The sequence below is a fragment of the Monodelphis domestica genome, chromosome 2 (assembly GCF_027887165.1).
Source record: "Monodelphis domestica isolate mMonDom1 chromosome 2, mMonDom1.pri, whole genome shotgun sequence".
Lineage (NCBI taxonomy): Eukaryota > Metazoa > Chordata > Mammalia > Didelphimorphia > Didelphidae > Monodelphis > Monodelphis domestica.
Genome location: NC_077228.1, coordinates 216,826,962 through 216,853,698, shown reverse-complemented (window position 1 = coordinate 216,853,698; position 26,737 = coordinate 216,826,962). Strand labels below are relative to the sequence as shown.

The following is a 26,737-nucleotide window of genomic DNA, read 5'->3' as shown; positions in this document are numbered from 1 at the left end:
AAGTTAAATGAGAAGTGGAATATAACATTGGGGTTATGAACCTGGGTGAGAGATGATGGTGCTTTCTATAGTAATGGGAAAGTTTGGAAGAGAGGGAGGGAATTGATGGAAAAGATAGCCAGGACAGATCCTGGTTAATGGGATTGCCAATCAAACTACCCATCCCCCTAGGCTTGTCCCCTCTTTCAAGTCTCTCAAGTCCATTGCCCAGTTCTCCCACCAAATCCCCCTGAGAATGACAAAAAAGATTATTAGATTATGCATGCAAAGATTTGGATAGTACTGAGGTATCTTGAATTACTTTTGACTTTCTAAAAAGAAAATCTTATTTCCCTAAGAAAAGATCTGTTGAAGAACTGAATCAAATTTATAAAATATAAAACATAATCCCAATTGAGAAATGGTTAAAGCATATAAACAAGCAGTTCTCAGAGGAAGAGATTAAAACTATCCATAGTTGTATAAAAAATGCTCCAAATCACTTTTGATTAGAGAAATGAAAATTAAAACAACTCTGAGATACCACCTCACACCTACCAGATTGGCTAACATGACCAAAAAGGAAAATGAGCACTGGAGGTGATATGGAGAAGTTGGGATATTAATATAGTGTTGGTGGAATTATGAATTGATAAAACAATTCTGAAGAGTAATATGGAACCAGGCTCAAAGGGCCATAAAACTATGCACACCCTTTGATAGAGCAATACCACTATTGGTTCTATATACCAGAGATCAGAGATTAGGGGAAAGGACTTACCGGTACCAAATTATTTTTAGCAGCTCTTTTTGTAGTGGCAAAGAATTGGAAACTGAGGGGGTGCCCATTACTTGCAGATCAGATGAACAAGTTGTGATATATAGTTGTAATGGAATACTATTGCACCATAAGAAATGACAAATGAGTTGAGAAAAACCTGGAAAGATTTATATGAACTGATGTGAACTGAAGGGAGCAGAATTGAAGGGTTAAACCATTATCAGCAAAGCAATTCTTCAAGATAACTACAAGGAATTGATGAAGAAAAGGCTATCATACATATCCAAAGAAGGAATGATTGGAATCTGAGTGCAGATCAAAACATACCATCTCCCACTACATATCTTTCAGCAATTGATATTTCTATTGTAAATGTGATATGTGTGATCTATCATGGCATGAGCAATATGGAAATATGTATTACATGAAAGTATGAATAAAATCTATATCAAACCATTCACTACCTCAGGGCATATAGAAAAGGAGAAAAATCTGAATTTAAAATGTTTAAAAGACAATTGTCAAAAATTGTTTCTACGCATAACCAAAAAAAAATTTCTTAAAAGAAAAGATTTATTGGACATTTGTCTCAAATTCAAAAAATTTAAAAAGAGGTCATTCTCATTCTAAAAAGAGTCATGTATGCTTATGTTTCCAAGCCAGCAAAATTGATTCCTTTTTAACTAGTGGAGAGGAAAAGAATATCTACATTTATTTCCATACCAAAAAAAGGTTAATTAATTAAAAGAATAATGTGAAACCCAAAATTCTAGCTGTCCATTTTGTATAAAGTCTTTGTTTCACACAATCACCTCGTCCATTTGTTTTGCTTTTTAAAGAAGAAAAGAAGACACAGTTGTCAGTGACAAAATCCTTTACTATCCTATCTAGCCCCTCAAGGAAAAACAAGAGAATTTGTGGCTTGGTTTCCTTGGCAACCTTATCTTTCCTGCAAGCATCCTTCTCTGTCTTGGTCTATAAGTAACAAGAACTCCTCAGAATTACCAAAAGATGAAACCTAAACCTGTGTTGGATTTAGTGGTCACTGCTGATGGGGTCAGTGTCCTGTCTGAGGAACAATTAGAAGATCCCATCTTTCTCTATACAGCTGAAGTGTCACAGTTCTTGGGATTCCATTGTTACAAATTCATTCCTTTGATTTAAACAATGTCCTCTTTCTTTGGTCCTTTTATAGGAAACAGAAGTCAGTGTAACATATTACCTTCCTAATACCTTAGGGTTATCAAAGGGAAGGAGTCAGAACAGCTCCAAGTACAGAGTTCCTAGAGGCAGAAGGGAAGGAAAAGGAACAGAATAGGAAAGGAAGTTGGGGAATATGGGGGAAGAAAGTACTTAAGAAGAACTTGTCCTACATGTCACATTTTCCCTTACAGAAGCCTGAACCTGTGAAAACGCAGATGCTCAAAAGGACATATAAGGAAGCCATATCCCAATCTGACAATCTTGACATTTAAGATAAAGACTAACTATATACCTGTGAACAAGATCTAGCCATTTCTGTGGAAAGTAACATCCTCAGACATCTCAGTATTGGGAGGCAGGATTCAGAGCGAAGGAAATGGCAAAGATGATAATTCAGTCAATTTACCAGCATTTACCAAATGTGTTAAACAGTTTTCCAATCAATGACGACACAAATAACAAAAATAAAACAATATTTACTCACAAGGAAATAATCAAGAAAACTCCAAAATAGCAGCTTTAATTTTATGCTACTGGACCAAACTAGAATCTCATGGTGGGGACATTGACCCTTCTCCCAAAAGCTGTAATTCAATAAAAGCAGCTTTTTTTCATCCATATCTTTGTTTCTTCAAAATAAACAAAAAACTTGTTGCTTTTTATTTTTATAATATAATCATACCCCCTTTATCTCCAACCTCCTTACTCTTCACCCTTCTTAAGCTCTTAAGCTCACCTTTTAAACAAGGAAAAACACTTAAGAGAAGATAACCCATGGAATAAGGTGAGAGTGTATACTGTATTCTACTTCCATAATTCTCCACTTCTCTGAGAAGAAAAAGGCCAGAACCTTTTTTAACTTTCTTATTAAAAAGGAATATATTTCATGGATGTTTTTTGTCTTTACAATGTAATCATTTCTGGAAAAAAGTCGTTCCTGTCTTCTCCAGGCTGAACTCTTTCTCATGACAAAGAAAAACAATTAAGTAAAAAAACAAAAACAAAACAAAACTTAAAACCCAGCAGAGTGACTTCCCTTGTCAATGTTCAGAACATTTTCCCCCAGTTGTCCCCCACCACTTTATTATGAGGAGGGAAATAGGTTTCATTGTTCTCTGGGATCATCACACATTTTTCAATTAGTAAGGGAAATTACTCCTTTTTTGTGATTTCCCCCCCTTTAGATTCTTGTAGTCATTGGATGTAGTGTTCTTTGGGTTCTATTTATTTTACTCTGCATCCATTCATATAGATCTTCCCACTTTCTCTTCCTAGTCATAATTGCACAATATTCCATTATATTCATATGACAATGGGAATCACTTAATTTTCCATTATTTGTCACCACAGGAAAACTATTACAAATATTTTGGTATTCCTTGGGCCTTTGTTTCCACTTTTGATTTCTCGAGCCACACCTTTATTTTCAAAGAACTTGAACATCCTTTATTTTGCTTTATCCTCAAATCACTCCAGTGAAGTAGAGTGTGATAAGGATTGTCAACCCCTTTTTACAGACAGGGAAATTAAGCCCCAGAGAAAGTAATTGACTTGTGCTCATTTAAAAGTCATTGCTGACAGAAAGGGATAGAATCCAAGTATCCTAGCTCTTACATCTAGTTTGCAGCTTATGGTAACAAAGAATTAAATATCATGAATCAGTAATATCTAGAGAATCCTCAAACCCAATGTTAGCCATTAATTGTGAATTCCTTCCCAAAACTTTTGAGTGGAACTAGGAACCAATACCAAAACTGGCCATCTAGAATTTCCTCTCCTCTCTCTGGTGGAAATACTAACAAGGTGGTTGTACAACCTCTTATCTGGATACCACTTGGATGCCCTCATAGCTACGCAAGTGTCAAAGCTGAAAACAGAGTCCCAACACTCACTCTAGGATTCCTAAGTCATGTTATCCTGAGCTGTCAAGACCAAATGCCTCAGGGCACAGCTCCATGATACAGAAGAATAATGCTAAGGGTTGGCAGTTTTTCAGAGGCAGGAATTTGGAACAAGAAATTATTATGACACAAGTTAGTCCAAGAAAAGGAACAAAAGGAAGTTCACATAAGCAATACCCTGTGAGTGCAAAATGAGCTGGCCAAAGCCTAACAAAGCTGGAAAAGAGCTTGAAAGATGAAAGATCCTGAAGGCAAGTGAACAGCTAAAACACTTAGGACAGATGATGATGACTTTTCAACAGAATGAGATGATCAGAGGACTATTGCTTTTCAAGTGATATCACAATCTTGACACTATAAATGTTCAAAGAAGTTTACAATCATCACTACCAAAACACAGGGTCTTAAATATACTTAAATCTAGGCTCCTCGTTTGTTTTGTCTTCTTTCTACCCACTCTTTATTAGCAACTTCACTTTTGCATTGGTCTCCATGTCAACAAGACATAGGACAAAAACCATGGAAGTTCCTCTAAAAGTCATGGCATGTGTACATTAAATACAGAACTAAACTAAAAATTCCCAACCCGAAATGTAGTCAATTTGAAAACCACTGGAACTAGAAGGTCTAAAAAGTTCACAGAAGAAGAAATGGACGATTTTAATTACTCAAAACTGAAAAGCTTCTGCACAAGTAAAATCATGTAGGTAAAACTGGAAGGGAAAAAGTTAACTGGGGGAACGTATGCAGTAAGTTTCTTTGTTAAACTTTAACTCTGTTTTAAAAAAAAAAAACTCCACTGCTTTTTCCTAATGTACATACTAACATAGTCCAAGGGATCTGGTCCATCCAACTAATACTTCCTGGTGATGGTGTCCTGCAGAGAAAGTATGGGCTGGTTGTAGCAGAGATCTGATATTTAAGATATATAGGAAATGGGTTCAAAGATATAAAGGAAAGAGACATTTCTCAATAGGCAAATGGTTAAAGGATATGAATAGGCAGTTATTAAATAATGGACTATAAGCCATAAGAAAAAATATTCAAAGATACCAATAATAAGAGAAGTACAGATTAAAACAACTTTGGGGTCCCATCTTACAACCAGAAATCAAATTGGAAATGATCACTAAAAAAAAAGGAAAATGACAATTTCAGAAGTGATGTGGGAAGACAGGCACATGACTGTATTGCTTGCTGATGTAGTCAAGATACGACCTAACCATTCTGAAAAAAAAAATTGGAAATATATACCCCAAAAAGTTACTAAAATGTATATAGAATCACTGAGAAGCATCACTGGTAGACATATGCCCCCATAGCAATCAAAGAAATAAGGAGTGTTCCTATATGTACAAAAATATTGATCCATAATGAAGTATGCTACCCATCACCTAATATAGAGGGGGAGGACCAATGGGACATTTTTGGATCAATGTGTGGGTCTATTTTGCTGGATGATGCTTATTTGTTATAAGGGAAATGCTGTTGTTATTTTATTTGAAGATGTGGTGGGGAAAAGAACTAACAGTAGTGATGCCAAAAAGATAAAGAAAAGAAAGAAAAGTCATTTAACATTTTAAAAAGTGAACAGAAAAGAAGAGGAGGTTCATAAGGAGACACATAAGCAAAATAGCTTTGAAACTATGTGTTAAAGTTATATTCTAAAAAATTCAAGCTATACATAATGGAGATCATGAGCAATCCTCATTATATATACATACATACATATGTATACACACACACACACACAGTCCTTACTTGATGTTTACCAAGAGAAGCATAACCAAAAAATAAGTTTAAAATTTTTAAAAAGATATACCAAAAAAATTTATACAATGCAAGCAACATTTTAATTGATTTCAATTCCTCACCATAACGATCACCATGAGGCTGAAGATGAATTTGAATAAGCAGAGACTTGTTAAATATATAATTAATATGCCATTGAAATCCACATACATGAATATAAAACAGCAGTTCTGAATTTTGACATTTTAAACATTACCAACTTATCCAATTTGTTGCTAATTTCAGCTTCTAAACAAATTGACAAGCATCTGAAAAAAAGGCTATTCTACAAAAATGTAGCTGACTCTTTGGCCAGTAATATTCTGGGTATGTTAGGTAATTCTGAGACATTTCATTCCCCCTCCCTGCTCCCAAAGGACAAGATATGGTTGCTAAGCATTAATAACACTTTCCCTCTGCATACTTGGCAGAAAGCACACAGCAATTAGTTGTTCAGCAAAGACTCTTAGGAAAGGGGCTCATCAATATAAAGACAGTGTCTGAGGCTGGGGAAAATGCCCATTTGATTTTGGGAATTACTTCTGGGTGAAACAAACTTTCACCTGAGAAGACAGGCCTGATCTTTGTGAGTTAGGTACTTAGAGTTGTTTTTCCAAGTAGTGGAAATTGGTTTATACTCATTTCTCATTATACCATTTCTGCCTCTGGCTATGTTAGAACTGTCCAACAAAAAAGAAGCAGCAAAAGTTTAAGTCAATCAGGCTGAAAATGAGATCCTGAGGACTGAATAGTTACCAAAAAAGTTACCTCTGGTTCCTAGATTTTCTTCACCGACATATAGCACTCAGTAGATAGCCAGTGGGACCCAAGATGAAATTATACCAATGGGCCACCTGACATTTCACACTTACAGAATCTTGAAACCATGGGCTGGAACCTCAGTGCCTATGTGGTTCAATCCATATGTGAAATCAATCCCTGCAATAACATACCCTACAAGTTGTCATCTAGACTACATGAGTCGGTTTTAAAAAGTGAGGTGAAGAATCCACCTCCTCTCAAGACAGTCCATTCCACCTTTGAATCACTCTAATTCTTAGGAAATGTTTCCATGAAATCAAGCTTAATTCTGCCAATTTACAACCTCCAATCTATTGTTTCTTGTTTCTACCCTTTGGGATCAGGAAGAACAAGTTTAATTCATCCCCCTGTGATAGACTTTCAGATATTTGAAGGCTGCCATCATATTTTTCCTCTGAGTCTTCTCTTCCTTGGACTAAACATTTCCAGTTCCTCCAACTGATCTTCATATGACATGGACTCAGGGGCCCTCATCATCCTGGTTATCCTTTTATGGATATTTCCCAATTTATCAGTGTCCTTAAATTATAGTACCCTGAACTGAACCTAATGCCCAGAGATAGTTGGACCAGGAAAGAGTAAAGATACTATCATCTCTTTATGCCTGGAAGTCATATTTCTCCATGATGATATTAGATTTTTGGTTTCCATATCTCATTGCTGATTCATATTGAACTTGTAGCCCACAAAAACCTTCAGATTTTTTTCAGACATCTACTGTCTATCCATGCTTCCCACATACTGTCCTCATAAAGATGATTTATTTTGAACCAAGTAAAAGACTTGACATTTGTCCCTATTGAAAATGACCTTATTAGATTCAGTCCAATGTTCTAGCCCATCATCTAGTATGATAGCTATCCCTCTTAGCTTGTTGTCATGTACAAATTTCACAAGAATATATCAATGTCTTTATATAAATCACAGAAAAAAAATTTTATATCTCTCAGGGTCAACCACAAAACACTGGGATACTCCATTGAAGGCTTCCTGCCATATTGACCCTGAACCATTAACAGCTACTCTTTAAGTTTGGTCATTCAAAAATTCTGAATCTTTCTAACTGTACTTACTATCTTTGCCACAAAAAATTTAATCAAATATTTTTCTAAAATCTAGATAAATTATAACATTTCCCTCATCTTTTAATCAGATTAATCTCAAAAAAGGAAATAAGATCAGTGTGGCATGACCTGTTTTTGATCAAGTCATGCTGACTATTTGTAACCTTTCTTTCTTCCCTTTCTAGATGTTTATTATTAATCTTATTAATATTCTACTATAAGATTTTCTCAGAAATCAAAGAAAGGTTTACTGATTTGTAGTCTGTAGACTCTTACTTTTCTTTTTTCTTTTCTTTTCTTTTTGAAAAATTGGGCATTTGCCCATCTCTAATCTTAGGGTACTTCTTCCATTTTCTATTATCTTTTAAAAACAATTGCATCTGCCAATTCTTTTCATACCTGAGGCTGAAGTTAATCTGGACCTGGGGATTTAAATTCACAAAGTGCAAGTAAATGCTTGGTTATTATCAATTTGGCATAGATCCTTATCTCTAAGTCATTTTTATTCTGTCATTTCCAGTGCAAAGGTCACCCTTCAGAGAAAATAGAAACAAAATAAACACTGAGCAACTCTGACTTTTCTGTGATCAGTTACTGTCATCTTATCCACCCGAAGCGGAGTCTTTTGCCTTCTTTGAATCTCCTTTTTACTCCCCGTCCTTCGCTTCCCTCTAACCAGTCTCAGTTTATTCTGAGCTTTGGAACTCCTGACACTATTTTTCATATCCATCCTTTGTTATCAGGATTTATTTCCCTCTTCTAAATTTTAATTTTTAAAATTTTAGTAGCTTAAGTTTCTTCATATATTTACCATTTTACTTCTTTTATTGTTCTTGTTTCCCTTTCTGTGTTTAGAATTTCATTCTGGAGGATCTCCCTCTCCTCTTGAGATGCCTTTCCTTGTATAATTTTAGAGCATGAGTTCCTACTTATGCTTCCCCAACCCTCTAAAATCTATTATCCCCAAATCTAGGATACATGTCAGACTATGCTCAGATCTCCTCTTCTTTCCCACCACAAACTCCAGAAGTGAGTTAGTCACTTCCCTCTCGGGGTTCCTATCAGTTTCATCACAGAAACCAGTTTCTTATTGCTAATATGAATCACTATCAAAATATATCATCTCCTCATTGTTTTTTTCAATATTTTGAGGGGTGAAATATCACTACAGAAAATCAAGAAGTGACTTTTGGCAGAGAAAGAACTCCAGTAGATGTTTGGTTAAGTGAAGTCCCCTAACGCTGCTATATCATGCCTCTAGGTCAAAGTTGTGATCTGTTTCCCAATTCCCTCATCCATTTCTTCTTTCTGTCAAATGCTTTATAGGATGCTCAAATGAAAAAAATCACTTCTGATTCTCCTTCCACTGACCTTCACACAAATACCCTCCACTTTGGTATCTCCCTTCTGGTTCCCTGATTTCTTCATTTAAATCGATCTTCTTAATTTACAAAGTTTTCCCTTGTGCTGTTTATGCTTTTGTTTTTGTATACACATTCAGGGGCATATTCCAGTCATGAATTTCATCCCAACAAGTCTCACTGACACCAGTGATACCAAATTTTCTTCCACGTGAAACTAGTTTGTAGCCTAAATGGTGGATATTTGTGTATGGGGATTTGAGACCATGGGTATTACTATTATCCCTTTTCTTGACTTTTGTGTCTTACGAACTTCTGGGTGTCTCCACTTCTATTCTTCTTCCCTCAGTATAGAAGATAATATAACATAATATAATAATAAAATAAATTCTCTATGTTATATAGCATGGCAGGGTTACACAGGCAATCTTTTCTCCCCTCTATTCTTTTTAAATGTAAAACTTTGTTGATTATATTTATAAGACACCTAATAAATACTTCTCATCAGCCTTTGTTAAGTTATCATAGCCCTGTTTTGGAATCTATTATTCCTATATATTTTAAGTGGTGGTCAAGTTATCCATGTCCCATTCTGAGACACCATCAAGTCATCTGTTCACTTTGCTGATGAATTTTTCTCTTCTTCATAACCTTGTCTTAATTTGTAAATAGTAAAGCTATAAGGAAAATACAATATGTATGGGTCCCTATGGTCTTCTGTTTCTTTCCCAGAATTTCAAATTTTTCAGCAATACTTCTTAGATTCTATCTGATAATATTATTTATGTTCTCATGAATCATCAGAAATGGTTATCAGTCATCTATTTTGATAAGTTTAGAGAAGTTCCCTGATACATAAGGTATATATGCCCCCTAGACAGTAAATAGCCATAAACTATTACTCTTCAATTTTTTCTCTGATCTTTATGGAATGATCTCTCATCTGACAGTTTTCATGGTTCTGCTATATCATTATTTTGAGGACAAGAAGTTTCTTCCTCCTTGGAGCCTCTAGCTACTACCCCCTCCTCTTCAGAAAGTCTCAAATATGCTTTGCTTTTTAGATCTAATTGTATAGTTGCCCGTTCCCTTCCTTTTCTTCTCTGAGTAAAATGTCCAGCCTCCTGGAAAAGGCCAAGTCCGACCTCCTCTAACTCATATCCCTTTCTCCTTCAGTAATGCTGTTTCTCTCTCCTTTAGGGACATTTCATTTTCCTTTATTTTTTTTAACTATTTAAACATGTTTATATCTCTGGCCATTCCCCCAGCCAGGAATGCTCTATTTCTTCATCTCCACTTTTTAGTTTCCTTGGTTTCCTTCAAGACAACACAAATCTTACTTGTAGAAACCTTTTCTGGCTCCCCCAACTGCTATTCCTCTTCGACCCCCCTAAAAAATTACCTCTCGTCCACTCTGTGTATATCTTGTATATACCTAGTCATTGATATGTTGTGTCCTCCATTAGAATGTAAACTACTCAAAGGTAGTGACCTTTCTTTCTTTGTTTGTACTTAAAACAATTGTCATCTTACCTGGCACATGGTACATGTTTAACAAATTCTTGTTCATTGACTGACAGTACTGAATTTCCTATCAGAATGTAAGGGTCAGGAACTGTTTTTCCTTTTGCTTGTATTTGTGTTCCCAATGCACAGCACCATGTGCCTGGCACATAGTAAATGTTTAATAAATATGTCTCTTGGGTTGATGGATGAATTTCAAGAACTTTTCAAGCCATCAGCCTTAAAATGACAACCACAACAAAAAACCTGATTTCCCATTAATTCAGAAAAACAAGTGAGAGGACAGCATAAGCTACTGGCTTGGGAGAAAGGTATCATGGATTTTAGTTGTGATTGCACAACTAACAGCATGTGGCTTTCAATACACCATCTGACACCAAGATAACAAAATATAAAAGGAAAGGATGGAGGAAAAAAGAACAGGGATATGATTCGAGTATACTCTCCATTGGTCCATCAGGGACACCCTCCTCCCTCCCCACCATGATTTCACTTTCTGAGAGTTTCTGCCAGTTTCACTTCTCAAATCCCATGGTATAATCTGGAAATGCTGCCACCAGCTTCTGTTAGAGTGAGCTCTCAAGAACACATTATGTTGAGCAAAATGTCATCCCATACAGGATTCTGAGCTAATTATAATGCCAGGCTTCCCTTTTAGACTCTCATAATTAAAGGAGAATATCACAATGTTTCTGAGCCCTTTTTAAATAAGCTAGAAGCATTTTCTAACTTGATTTGTTAGACAGGCAAAACAGATTACTGAGACTCCATGAGAGTGTCTGTCCTAAACCTACCTCACTAGGGCCAGGTGGTCTTTGACTAATGAAACTGAAGCATATAGTTTCCTAACTTTGGAGTTCCTTTTCAGTACTGAAAACATGCAACTCAGGGGGAGAATGGGCAAGGTTTCTTACCATTTTCTGTTGAAGACTACTCTAGCAATCTGGTGAAGCCTACAGATTTCTCCCACGAACAACATTTTAAGTGCATGAAATAAAATATACAGGATTACAAAAGAAATAAATTCTATTGAAATGCTTATTAAAATATTTATAAAATGAGATCATGGATTTCTGGTTAAGAATATCTGCTTTAAGGTGAGGCAACTGAATATTTGTCAGAAGAAGCTGCTGTTGATAGATTCCTAAGATGATAGGTAGGTACCCCAAGAAAAGGAAGAAGACAGAAAATTAGGGACTTAATGTTCCTATCTCAGAGTCTTTCCTGCTCTTTCTAGAAACTGTTCATACCCACTAATCCATTTCTTTTTTTTTCTTTTTTTCTAAAAACCCTTACCTTCCGTCTTGGAGTCAATACTGTGTATTGGCTCCAAGGCAGAAGAGTGGTAAGGGCTAGGCAATGGGGGTCAAGTGACTTGCCCAGGGTCACACAGCTAGGAAGTGGCTGAGGCCGGATTTGAACCTAGGACCTCCCATCTCTAGGCCTGGTTCTCAATCCACTGAGCTACCCAGCTGCCCCCAATCCATTTCTTTTATATCCATGCTTCTCTCCTGGGCTGATCAACTCATTAAGGCTAGCTATGGCAGTGGAGCCATCATATTAGGAAGTGAAATGCACTGTAGTTCTTCTGACAGGTATGCAACATGGAGAGGGCTGGTGACCAGCTGCCAGCGTCCTGTGCCAGGCTGGAGTGATTGTGAGCATTGGCCCTGAAATCAGACACAGGGCTGGGTTTCCTGAAGCTAAAGTTTGCTAGCTACACCAAAAACCATGCTCCTGAAGGGATACTTACATGCTTACATCATTCTAAAATTTTAAATTTAATGTAGAAGACTTTGAGGAAGAAAAGAAGGGTTTCTCCAGAAGTAACTGTCCAGGTACCACAAGGAGAAGCAAGAAAAAGAGAATGTCAAGTTAAGTCAACAAAAATTTATTTTAGTACCTACTATGCGCCAGGCACTGTGCTGGGAATACCAAGATAGACAAAAACATGGCTCCTGCCCTCAAGGAGTACATGATCTAATGGGGAACAGGGACAGCATGCAAACATCTCTACCCAAAAAAGGGAGATATAGGAAAATCAGAGCTAAACTCAGAAGGATTTCACTCCGGCAACCAGCAGATGCCAGTCATGAACTTATCACTCCTTTAGGATCCTACTTGCTCATTTATATAAGGTCAGTCTATGTCTTAATGGATTTGGCCACTGGGAAAAGCTGGCTGAGCTTCAGAGTAGCAGACAACAGGGGTTGGTAGGAGTTGGTGGCACTGACCAGGGGTTGGGGGGTGGGGGAGTTATTATGCCAGTTTCCCCAGGGGCATAAACTACAATAGAATCTTCCACTTGAACTTGGATCTTGACTACAGAAAACTTCAGAATCCACTGCTACATGTTGGCTCACTCTCCCATGTGTCTACTTCTGCCGATATCTATTGATATAACTGCTCGCTCCTCCAAGTCACACAGGCTGATAACCTTAGAGAGTCCTATAACTTCTACCTCAGAATATTTCTCACCTCCTGGTCCATTCACCATTCTTTCTGCTTTCAGCCTAGTCCAGGCTCTTACCCTTTCATGCCTCCCCATGATAATAGCTTCCCAACTGGTCTGCCTTGTCCCTGGACCAATTCCTCCACACTACTGTCCTACTGACCTTCCTAAATGGATGTGATGCACTATGAGCATTCTATGTCTTTCTTCCAGGTTGATTCAGTTGCCAGTAAGAAAGGTGGTTGGTTGTCTGAAGCATAAGGGGCCTTGGGACTTCAAGGTCTCATTTCTCTTTCTATACTTTTATGGCATTTTTCTCCTAGCAAAAAAAGTTCACCACATATGCCTTTCTTTGTCATAATCCTGAGGATCTCATTTGATCAGAGTCCAGAGAAGGAAGATATTGAATGAATTCAATGGCTTTTGGACAGGTAGAGAATCTTCTATGGAAAAGTGAATTAGGACAATAAAACTAACAGTATAAGAGAAATGCTAAGGCAAGACTAAAGAAAATGATAATAATAGCAGGCAGTATTTATATAGGAATATATGGTTTGTAAAGTGCTTTACAAATATTACTTAATTTTATCCTTACAATAATTCTAGGAGGTAGGTGGTAAACTGAAGCTGACAGTGGTCAAGTGACCTGCCCAGAGTGACACAGATAAAAAATGTTTAAGGCAGGATTTGGACTCAGAAGTCTTCCTGATTCTGTGGTTAGTGCTCTATCCATTGCACCAAAAGGCAATGCTAAGCTGTGTTTCATCATTGAGGCACTTAACACTGAAGCATCAAGAAATCTCTAAGACGGTTCCACTTCTCCTCCTTGACCTGTATCTAAGTAAGCTCTGCTTTAATTAATTAAAATTCAAATTGCCTTTAGTAGAAAGGAAATATCATGAGTGTGAAGGACTGAAAACGCGTGGCTTTCTGATCCCAACAATAAAAATCACATTTGATTAAGAGCTTAAGAATTTCTTTCAAAGGCATAACATACAGTCTCCTAGAAACAGACAACTAAGACAACTTGAACAATTAAAACTAAATGTCTTTTTTCTAAAGGATACAAGCTGTCTTCCATATCTCTTTTTGTCACAGTGACCAGTGATAAAATAAACTCGTCCTCAGTCCAAGAAAAAAAGAATGAAGATTTTGTCTTAAATAAATTCTTGTTCTGAGGCATATCTAATTTATAAGGGTCTTTGCAAAAAGGCAACAAAGGATGTTTCTAGATCATTTGTCTACACTTTTCCTAAATAACAGGTCTTTCTTGAAAATCAATACAGTTTATAAAATCCTTTTCCCCACCTTTGTTGCTGTCACAGACATTATATACTGCAGATATATTTATACACACACACACATACATGTCTGAGGTCATTCCTCTCCGATAGATAGATAGATAGATAGATAGATAGATAGATAGATAGATAGATAGATAGATATCTGTATGTGTATGTGTACATGTATATATAGTATTTTATTTATTTTTGGTGTTGTCTGCCTTAATAGAACATAAGCTCTTGGAAAACAGGAATATTTTACTTTTTTTCTTTGCATCTCCCGTTTCTATATTAAACACAGTATTTAAATATCTAATAAATGCTTACTGAATTAAATTGAATCAAGTATTTCAAACATTCAAATGAATTTAATTCAATGATGATGGCACCTGGCTTATAGTCTTTCTTCCTATTGCCGACCAATGTACCTCATAGTTTCAATATTTACACTAACTCTTCTTACACTATGATCTTAAAAATTTTCAACCTCCCTAGTTCCATCCAAATACCTTCTTTTCAATTCTATTTTTAATCATATACTCTAAGTCACACCTTATAGTTCAGCATTGCACAAAACATACTATTCTACTAACAGACTGCCAAAAGGTTCATGACATGAAAATGGTAAAGAACCCCTGATCTAAGGGAGTATTTATACTATTAGATATGTATTCGCGCTCTCTCTCTCTCTCTCTCTCTCTCTCTCTCTGTCTCTCTCTCTCTCTCTTTCTCTCTCTCTCTTTCTCTCTCTTTTTTTCTCTCTCTCTCCATTCCTTCCTTCTTCTCTCTCTATATATATAAACACACACACACAGAGGAAACAAGTTAATCAGAAGGATTAACTCTCAACTTCTAGAATTTGTATGTTTAGAACATAGCAGGTATGAAGTGTCCCTCTCACTCTAGCTCCCTCAGAAACCTATTTCTTCTAGGGAGATACAGCAGTCACAAAGTCTGAACCTGTCTGTCCAAGCTTTTGTTACAAAATGTCACCAGGACACATGAAGTCAAAGCAGTAAAGGAAAGAAACTTCAAAAATCAGTTGTCTATCTGAGTACTGTTAAGAATGTAACTTAAATCATAGAATTTTGAGAGAGAATTCTAAGCCCTAGTTAAATTTTTAATAAAGTTTAAAAAATAAAAATAAAAGATAATGTTAGAGTGACCTGAAAAGTATGCTAGTGAAAAGATAGGCCTTGAAATTGTTTTCAACAAAGGGCAGCAAGAGTCTGCTGGTTAGTCTTTGAAGAAACCCATGGCTATTTCCCAAATGAATTCCCTTCTTATTAAGCCCAAGGTAGAAGCTGAAGAATTTTTGGCAGTAAAGGAGAAAGGTATAGCAAAGCCTCCTGAGAAACTTTCCCTTGTACCTCTAAGACAAAAGAGTAGCATCTCTTTTCTTCTTTCGGTCCTCTGATTTTTGTCTCTTACTATGGCTACTATACTTCCAATGGAGAAACTGGGAGACAGGTGGGGAGAGGAGGGCTGTCTGCCTCACCCCCAGGTCACCTTGGGCCAGCTGACTAATGTTCTAAGCAACATCACAGTCTGGATCTTCACAGATATGCAAATTCCAGCCTTTTTGCAATCTGCCTTCTTTACCTTATCATTCAATAGAAACCACTATCTCCAAAGTTACCCATGATCTCTTAATTGTAAAGTCTAACAACAGCCTTCTCCCAGACCTCCTCTCCTCTGATCCCTCCCTAGCCCAGGACATTCTTGGCCATCCCTCCTCCTGGATACCCTCTTCTCTTGGCTTGATTCTCCTCCCATCTGCCTTTGTCAGTCCCCTTTACAAGATTAAATACTCATTTAATCAATGGCCATTTTTAAACTGCTCATTCAGTGCCAGGCATAGTGCTAGATGCCAAGGATGCAAAGACAAAAATGAAGCTGCCTTTGGGCTCAAGGAGCTTAGTCTATTGAGAGAAATGGCATTTACACAAAAATTATAGGACCCATTATCCCTTTGTTGATTATAAGTTAGCACCTTCCTACAATAAAAGCCTAAGAGAGCTGCCCAAGGCATTGAGAAATAATAAGTGACTTGTTCAGGACCCCACAGTCAGTTTGTATCAAAGGGAAACTTGAATACAGGTTTTCCTGCACATTCACAAAGTAACACAACCCACAACTCTGCCTCCCTTAAATTCAATTCACTAGCAAGTCAAGATATCACCCCATGGTGTCCTCTTCAAAAACAAAGAAAAAACAACAATATACAAAATATATACAAGTTAACAGGGCAGGGAAGTAGCAGCTGGGAAGGTTAGGAAAGATTTCAGGTAAAAAATGGTGTTTTTGAGCTAAGTGAGGAAAGAAACAAAGAACTCCAAAAGGTAGAGATAAGGAAAGCTTTTTTCAGGAACAGGGACAACCATAGCAAAGGCTCATAAAGACAAAAAATGAAAGTTGTGTGAGGAATAGCAGGATGAATAGTTTGGTTGCACTGCAGGTTTTGAAGGGGTCACCATTTATGTCATACCTCCTATCATGGGCACGAAGCTCAAGGCTCTCTTCTGGGTCCTTTCCTCCCTCTGTCTCTCCTTCTGTCTGTCCATCTCTTTCTCTCTCCCTGTCTCTCAGTCTTCCACTGTCTATATCTGTCTCATTTCATCTTCCATGGGTTTAAGAATCACATCTATATAGGTCAGTGGTTCTCAACCTCTCAATTTGTAGCAATGAGAATACATAATGCATATCAGGTATTTACATTCCGAATCATAACTGTAGCAAAATTACAGTTTTGAAGTAGCCACCAAAATAATTTTTTGGTTTGGGGTCACCACAACATGAGGAACTCTATTGTGGGGTCACAGCATTAGAAGGTTAAGAACCACTGATATAAGTGAATCCCAAACATGTATAATCAACCAGTTCTGATCTCTCTCTCCTGCATTTCAGTCCCCAAAATCATCATCTCTTAAATATTTTGTACCAAATGGTCTGTAGGCATCTTAAACTTAATATCCAAAACTAAACCCATCATCTTTCCCTCCAAACCCCCCTCTCTTTTGAATTTACCTCTTTTTGCCAAGGGCATCAACATTCCAGTAGTTTCATGGCTTTTATTATTTCCCACCCTAGATATTCAATCAAGTACCAAGCCTTACTGATTTTGGCTAAACAATATCTCTCCTGTAATGTCCTTTATTTTTACTCACACAACCAATACCCAAGTTCAATCCCCATCACCTCTTATCTCAACTCTTGTAATAGTCTCCTAAATCACATCCCTGCCTTGTGTCTTTTCTCTCTCCAAGCCATTCATCACCCAGCTACCAAAGGGAAAATTCTTTTTTTTTAACCTTACCTTCTGTCTCAGAATTGATAATAAGCATCTGTTTGAAAGCAGAAGAGCAGTAAATGCTAGGCTAGTTAGGGCTCAGTGACTTGCTGAGGGTCACACAGCTCAGAAGTGTCTGAGGAACCAAATCCTCTTGACTCCAGGCTTGGCATTTTGTGCTGCTTAGCTACTTCCAAAGTGACATTTCAAAAGCACAGTACTTATCATGTCCCTTTTCCATTTCAGACTTCTTTTATGACCTCTGAGGGTCAATATTAATGTCTTTGTTTGGTACTCAAATCCCTTTATAATCTGGCTCCAAACTACCTTTCCAATCTTAATAATCCCCTTTATGATTTATGATTTGGCCACACTAGCCTTCTTGCCATTTGTATAGATATGAATATAGTATTTTATTTAAGGAAATAAACTTTGTAATTTTTCATTGTAAAAAAAAAAATGTCTACAGCTCCTGGCACAGACCTTCTTCCAGGTATGGAATGTGCTTCCTCCTTGCCTATTTCCTTTCAAAAGGTAAAGCACCACCCCTCTGGGTGCCACCCCCAGCAGGCAGGCCCCTCTCTCCATCATTATCTTATAGATGGACATGGTGCCCCAGATGAAACGTAAACTGCTTGAGGATTCATTTCTGTATATATTTCCACCACCCAACCCAGACCCTTAAGATATGTTTGTTCATAAATAGGATTGATGCGAACACTCAGAGAAAATGAGGTCTGAAAGGCTAAGGATGGAGCACTCTTTGACTCCTGGTAACAGATGCTCTAAAGAAATCTCTAAGTTTGAACATTCTCGACTTACCCTTAATATTAAGTTATCTTCAGCCTTGTTCTTAATCCAAACTCTCATCACAACTAAATAATCACTCTTCATTAATCATCCTGACATTCCCCAGACATTATGCAAAAACCAACTTGGGAAATAAATACCAGATGTATATGTTGAAAGGCAGTACACATATGGCAGCCATGTTATGGCTAATCTCAATCACAAAAGCTCTAAGGGATATATAATTATTGCAAACCGAGACGTCAAAACCTAGGGCCACAATCTGTTGTAGTTGTTTGTTTGTTTGTTCTTCATTCCAGTGGGGAGAGGGAATTAGTAGCTCAAGTAAGCATGTCTGTCCTATTCTGCTTTAGATCTCCTAGAAGACTTTATTTCTCCTTAAATCCCAATTCCTTGTCCATAATTAGAATTAAGAAGAACACACTCCTTGCCTTCTGTCTTAAAATCAATACTATATATATTGGTTCCAAGGCAGAAAAGTGGTTAGGTTTAGGCAATGTGGATTAAGTGACTTGCTGAAGGCTACACAGCTAGGAAGTGTCTGAGGCCAGATTTTGAACCCAGGACTTTCTGTCTCCAGGCCTGGCTCTTACTCTACTGAGCCATCTAGTTGCAACCCCATAAGTAGCATTTAACAGGGTATAGGCCCCACTGTAATTGAAGCATTGTCAAAATGGTACAGAATTGACCAGTAGCTCTATTCTCTCTTAGATTATGGGTATTCTGTGCTTGCCCACCCTTCAAAAACTCTTACTTGTCTACCCCTTAATTTTCCATAAGGAAGATGGGAGGAGGTGTTTCCACTCATTGTACTTAAGGCCTCACTCATGATCTCTTGATTCTATGAGAATACCAAGATATTCCTCATGCTAGGTGATCAGCTGATCATGTCTCCTCGTCAGACATTTCTTTGATGTCACTCTTTATACAATTTCTTCTATGTAATTACTCATCTGCAATGTATCGCAGTACGTTCATGACACACCTCTCCACTGCCCTTTGGTGACTGTCAACTTCAATTTTTCAGACTGATAAAATTTATTACTTGTGCTTATATAATGTCACTTGAAAAATGTTGCCATTAAAAATATGAACCTGTATTTCAGAGAGAAGGTTGCAGCCATTCAAATAACTGTATAATATCTCAAAAGAAATCTAGTCTGTATTCTTCCTCTTATTCAATTCTGTCTGCTATTGATGTTTGTCCAGGATTTATGAACCAATGGGTCAATATTTTAGTTCTACATCCTAGGCTTATGTTGGAGAACTTATGGCACATGTGCCAGAGCATGCCGGAGTGCACTGCTCCCCTCCCCCTCTCCATGTGCACCTGAGGACCTTTCTCATATGACTGGCTCCTCCGCCCAGTAGCCAATAGGAGCACTTCCTGCCTCTCCTGTTTGGGGTAAGGGAGCAGCAAACATGTAGTTTGAGGGTTGCAGTTTGGGCACTCAGTCTCTAAAAGGTTTGTCAGGACTGTCCAGGGTCAAGGAGTATAAAAAGGAGGAAGTTTATTTATATTTTTGGAGAATACACAATCAAACATGTTTATAACTATTAAGGTTAAGTTTTAACTTTATGATATTATTGTAAGGGGCATAATCATCATCATCATAACAATAACTAGCATTCATATAGTACTTTAAGATTTGCAAAATGCTTTACAAATATCTCATTTTATCTTCAAACAACCCTAGAGATAAGTGCTATTATTATCCCCATTTTTCAAGAAAATTGAGAATGGGAAAGGTTAAGGGCTTCAGGCCAGATTTCAAACTCAGGTTTTCCCGATTCCAGGCTGAGGGCTCTGTGCACTAACAGTGCCAACCAGCTAGAGACCATCATAACCAAGTACGTGCTCCCACTACTAGGTGGGTAATGGCAAACCTGGAATTAGAAAAACTACTTCTTCAGATGTCCAAACCCATTGCTTTTTTCCCAATAAACCACAGCCTCACATGAAAGAAAGGCCCTTCTACTATGGGGTCACCTTCTACTCCAGCCAAGTGACATCAAAGGCTGGGGCTTGGGGGTGGTATAAAAGAGCCAGCTCTTACCTGGAATGTTATGGACTGTTATGGCCAGAATGAGCAGCAGGATCCGTCTCCAGCTATTGCTGCCCTTCTTCACTCTGCTCTCCCTGGGAGGCTGGGATGTAGCAGAGCCATCAGAGGCACCAAGGGCAGCCACCTTCTTTCGGGGGTATGCTTCTCCATTCTCATTCTTTTCTGTGGAAAGGGGAAGAGGCAAAAGAGAGAGGTCAGACTGAAAACAATCCTGGCTGTACTGTTTCCAAACATTGGTAGGAAGAGGTTAGGGAGAATCCCAAGGAAGGAAGATAGGAAAATGTTTTATTTTCTTTCTCTTCTTAAGAACCATATGTTAATGAATTCAATCATTTCTATAGGCAAGAATGTTTATCCAGATTCTTTTTTTTTTTTAATTCAACATTGTATATAAAGGGAATTGACTACTCTTCCATCACAAAGCATTGTTTCTTTTTGTTTGGACAATTCCTTGAAGCAAGGAAGTTGATGATGACAGCAGCTAGTACTTAACCTAGCTTTTTAAGGTTTGCAAAGAATTTTACAAATATTAACTAATTTTATTAACTTATTTACAACAGCTCTGGAAAGTAAGTGTTATTATTATCATCATCATTTTACATATGGCACAACTGAAGCAGACATGTTAAGTCATTAGCCCAAGGTCACATAACTAATATCTGAGGCTGGAGTTGAACTCAGGCCTTTCTGAATCCAAGGCCAGATCTCTATTTTCTGCACTAACTTGCTGCTTAAATTTCATTCAATCGGGGGCAACTGGGTAGCTCAGTGGATTGAGAGCTAGCCCTAGAGACGGGAGGTCCTAGGTTCAAATCTGGCCTCAGACACTTCCCAGCTGTGTGACCCTGGGCAAGTCACTTGACCCCCATTGCGTAGCCCTTACCACTCTTCTGCCTTGGAGCCAATACATAGTATTGACTCCAAGACAGAAGGTAAGGGTTTAAAATTAAAAAAAAAAATATTTCATTCAATCTATAGGCTGGAAAGCCAGCCCTAAGAGGACCCCTAGGATTCATTTTAATAGGAGAGATATAATCTGTAACTATAAATTGGATGGGGGATAATTGGCACAGTGCATAGAATATCAGGCCTGGAGTAAAGCGGACCTGGGTTAAAATCCAGTCTCAGACATTTCCTAGCTGTATGATTCTAGGCAAAAAAAATCACTTAACCCCATTAGCCTAGTCCTAGCCCTAACAATCTTAGAGTTGTTCCTTAAATAGAAAGTAAGGGTTTAAAAACAACAACAAAAATAGCTATAAATTGGATGGCATCTTGGCTCCAAATATGAATGGGAAAAAATGTAGCAAGAGGCAAAAGTGCTTTAACTTTGGCTAAGTTATTTAATGTGACATTAAATTGTTTCATCATCTATAAAAGGAAGTAAATGAAACTACATTCTCATGTTTCTGCCTCCCCAGATTGAGGGATCCACAGCCATTTGTTCAATCCATCCATTCACCCACTCTTCCATTAAACAATCAATTATTAAACACTTGCAATGTGCCAACCCATCTGTGAAGTGGGGGGCAATAGTTACAAAGACCCTTGCTGTTGTTTCTATAAGGCTTCAAAGCCTTACATGCATCATCTCATCTGACCCTCAAAACAACCCTATGAGACTGAAGCAACAGGCATTTCTATCTCCATTTTACAGGTAGAGAAGTTGAAGCTTAGAGAACTTAGGTGATTTGTCCATGGTCACTCAGTTAATAAGTTTCAGACCATTCACATTTATATATCGAATTGTTAAGATTTGTACCAATTTGTACCAAATTGTTGTACCAATGTATAAAAAGCACCAAAAAGATACTTAAAGCACTTTGGGAACATCAAAGCACTATATTATGATAGTTATAATCTAGTTATTATCTAGTTATTATATTATATATATAGTATATACACATAAGTTTTCCTATGTGTTGGCTTTTATTATTTTATTATTATTATTTGGAGATTTAGAGTTTTGTAAAGTGTTTTTTTTTTTCCAGAACTATGTCAAATATGTAGTAAGCATGAATATCTCCATTTTGTTCATGTTCAGTCATTTTCAGTCATGTCTGATTCTTCATGATCCCATTTGGGGTTTTCTTGGCATCTAGAGAGGTTTGCCATTTCCTTCTCCAGTTAATTTTACAGATGAGGAAACGAAATCCAACAGGGTGAAGTGAGCTGCCCAGGGTCACATAGCTAGTAAGTGTCTGGAGTTGGATTTGAACTTGTGAAGATGAGTTTTTCTGATTTCAAGCCCAGGACTTCATCCACTGTGCCACCCAGCTGCAAACAGGATTTGAGCATAGACTCATTCCTCTTGAAGACCTACATTCTCTTCATTATGCCATGTTGACTTAAAAGGAGTAAGAAGGATTCTAACACTCCCCAATTCATGCTAGTCCACATAAACTACAATGCCAAATAGACCATCCTAAGGAATAGAAGATGAAGGGCTGTGAGGTCTGAGGGAGGGAAAGGGAAATGAAACTCACGGTGCTGTCCCTCTGAGAGCTTACCCTGGAGCGCACCCAGGAAGGGCACTGATAGAATTGCCACAAATACATTAAGCACAAAGAACAGAGCCAGGAGGTTCTCTGCCTACATCCTCTCCTTGTGCAAAGGCTCCACCGTTCTTGCTAGCCACGCTCACAGCCTCTTCTGATTCCACCTCTTCTCCATTGCTCCCTCACCACGGTCTTCTCTCTAGTCATAGGGCCTTGACTCCTTCAGGCCTTCACCCCCTCTTTCCTGGACTCTCCCGATAGCCTCCTACGGTGTCTCCTTGCTTCTTCTCTAGACTCTCTTCCATCTGTCTATCCCACAGCGGCCAAACTGATATTTCTAAGACACAGACCTGTTTTTGTCACTCCCCTTCTCTATAAACTCCTGCAGCTCCCAAGTGCCCTTAAGATCTAATATAAAGTCCTCCGTTTGGCATTTAAAGTCCTTTCCAAGAGGCAGCTAAGTAAACCAGGCCTCGAGATGGGAGGTCCTGGGTTCACTTTTGATCTTAGGGCACTTTCTAGCTGTGTGATCCTGGGCAGAGCACTTAACCCCAACGGCCTAGCCCTTACCAGTCTTCTTTGGAAACGATACTTTGTACTGATTCAAAGACAGAAATTTAGGATTTGAAAGGAAAAAAAAATAAGCCTTTCAAGATGTTTTCAGATGTTTCTAGGTTTCTAGTACTTACTTCCCTTACTCTACAATCCATTCCAACAGGCTTAATTGTTACTCTCCATATATCACTTTCCACCTCCTTTTTCCATCCCTAAGTATAAACCTGTTCGCAAACCTAATTGTTCTTTTTTTAGTCCTTATGTATTCATAACCAACCATTTTCTTTTCTTTTTTCCTTTTCCTTTTTTTTATTTAGTCAATTTAGAACATTATTTCTTGGTTACAAGAAGCATATTCTTTCCCTCCCACCCTTCCTGTAGCCAACACGCAATTTCACTGGGTTTTACATGTGTTCTTGATCAAAACCTATTTCCATGTTGTTGATGTTTGCACTAGGATGTTCATTTAGAGTCTACATCCCCAACCATATCCCCTCGACCCATGTAATCAAGCAGTTGTTTTTCTTTGGTGTTTTTACTCCCACAGTTTTTCCCCTGAATGTGGAGAGTGTTTTTTCTCCTGTAATCCTCTGAGTTGTTCAGGGTCACTGCATTGCCACTAATGGAGAAGTCCATTACATTCAATTGTACCCCAGTGTATCAGTCTCTGTGTACAATGTTCTCCTGGTTCTGTTCCTCTCACTCTGCATCAATTACTGGAGATCATTCCAGTTCCCATGGAATTCCTCCACTTTATTATTCCATTGAGCACAATAGTATTCCATCTGTAGCAGTCCAGCCCATATGTATAATTAAGATGTAAGGATTGTGTATGGACATATGGCCATTCTTGCGCATGGCAATGAACTCTGATCCCAGCATTGCTAAGGTTAAGGCGCGAAACTTAGATCCCTTTGTCTTGTCCAAGCTGGGATAAACTCCACTTTTACCTTGTTCGAATCTACACCTGAACCAATTGCAATACACTCTGTATTCATGATTATGTATTATGCATCTTTGCATATCAAAAACATTAAAAGGAGCAGCCCACAGACACCTCCTTCCTCTTGGATCTCACGCCTTGCCTGACACTGTCTCTCCCTCTTCTTCTCTCCTCGATCTCTCACCTGGGACCTGGCCTTTGGCCAGGCACTTTCCTTTTCCAATGCTATTACCTAGCTCTTTCCAAATCATCCTATTATCTACACCCTATTCTCTCAGCCATAGGGTTCGTGCTTGGGCAACTAGCCTAAGGAACCCAGGTTAATTTCTCAGCTAAGCTGTATCATTTCTCTGACCTGAGTGGTATTAATTTTGGACTACTGGATAGTTCTTTCCTTTGAGATTTCCAGTGGTCGGACTTGTGCTGTGGGCTCCATTAAAATCAATCCGGCTTGGTTTCTGACTCAATTCTGCCATCTCCCGGCTCCGTCTTGCCCCTCGTGGAATTTAAACTACTATCCTTTCTCTCTTCTTGTGGCATTACCATTCGTGGGTGAGTGCCGCACCATCACCAACATATACCACAATTTGTTCAGTCATTCCCCAATTGAAGGGCATCCCCTCATTTTCCAATTTTTTGCCACCTCCCAAACCTAATTGTACTCGTCTTACCCAACATCCTTCATGAGGCCTAAACTAATCCTTCCACTTGCCAAGACCCTGAATTCCCAGAAAATATGTGTTATTAGTGTACTACATATATTTACATATTCTATATATAATATGTATGTATGCATATATATCACATATATAATTTATTTGTCTGAGTTCATATTGTTCCTCCCCCTCCTCCCCTCCTACCTTATATCCCAAATGTAAGTCCCTTAAGGACAGCTACTTTTTTGTCTCTACTCTGAGTGCCTAGGCCAAGGCCTGACACAGAACAGCTGCTTGACAAACGCTGAATGAATATACGTTATAGCAATGTTCTGAGTCTAGTCCAAAGTTATCCTTTGAATGTGACTTGCATAAAACCCCAAGGCAATCTATAATTGATGTTACTTTTCAGGGGCTATATATACACATTCATTCTTTGTTTTTTAAAAGTAAAATTGATTTTATTTTTCAATTCCATGTTAAAATGATTTTTAACATTTATTTTTTAAAAGTTTGAGTTCCACATTCTCTCTTTTCCTTTCCTCCCACCTCCCTGAGATGACAAGCAATTTGATATCGGTTATACATGTGCAATCATGTAAAACATATTTCCATATCAGCCACATTATAAAAGAAACACCCGCCCAAAAAGAGGTGAAAAATAGTATGCTTTAATGTGCATTTAGACTCAGTGGATAGTATTTTTTATACTCATTCCTTAAAGTCTAACTCACATGGAAACCTTGGTCAAGCCACTTGACCTCTGGCATGATGGGAACACTAAGAAGACCTCTTCAGTGTTTTAACTAGTCTTTTGGGAAGGGATCTTGGCACATCATTCAAAGTGATGGAAACATAAGAAATATCCAAAAAGAAAAAGGGAATTTTGGCACCTTAAAAACTGCTTTAAGTTTTGACAAGTTTTTTAGAGAGTTATTTAAAAATAAGATAGCAAGGATATTTTCCCTTTCTCCCATATGGATTTCAACTCCTACCCACTCAGAATGGGCACCTGACTTCCTTGTTTGCTCTCGTACATGGTACATGCTTCCTAAAGTCCAATAAGGAAATGGGTTGTTGAAAAAGGTTGGCTCTAACAAAGAAAATTTAAAAGTAGTAGAATATATATATATATGTATATATCTATGTGTGTATATATAATTTTTTTTACCATGAAGAGAAGATATGTATGTGGGGTGAGGTCTTTAGTGTTTTTTTATTGTTAGTTAGAGGGTCACAAGACTAATCTTAGAATAAGGAAGCATGGTGATTGTGACCAATTCACCTGACCAGCTGGGCAAATTTCTGCAACAAGTAAAAGGACAGATGGTTTCTAGGGAGATTATATAGGAATATGTATATAGAGATATATGTATCTATCTCTTTGGAAACTGTCTATTCTATATATAAATATTTTTCACATATATAGATATGTATATATGTACACATATACACACATTATACATACATTTATTTGTCTGTCACATTCTTTTTTTGAAGAGTTTCATTTTAGGATTTTAACCTTTATTTGGCTCAGCATGACAATATAACAAACCCCACAAATTATACATGATATCTAAAGTAGTCTAAGAATAGGTTGTGTGAATACTCAAAGAATCTCTGATATCAGTGTGAGGAACATCCAACACACTGTTCTTCCTTCCACCAACCAATCTGTGACTTAATTAATAGACAGTGTGTCCCCAAAATCTTAGTAATGTTCTAAGCTTTAATTGGAAGATTTATCTTCCTGAGTTCA

The 26,737-nt window shown here is 37.7% G+C and overlaps 1 protein-coding gene across 5 annotated transcripts in view; it reads right to left on the bottom strand.

Moving 5' to 3' along the window:
- The window catches only part of SLC39A11 (solute carrier family 39 member 11), a 521,155-nt gene that overhangs the window by 192,288 nt on the left and 302,130 nt on the right, over positions 1-26,737 (bottom strand). For all 5 annotated transcript variants that reach the window (XM_007482717.3, XM_007482716.3, XM_003340311.4 and 2 more), the window contains one exon: positions 20,318-20,488. In XM_007482717.3, coding sequence (XP_007482779.2) covers positions 20,318-20,488 — 171 coding nt within the window. The remainder of the gene's footprint in view (positions 1-20,317; positions 20,489-26,737) is intronic.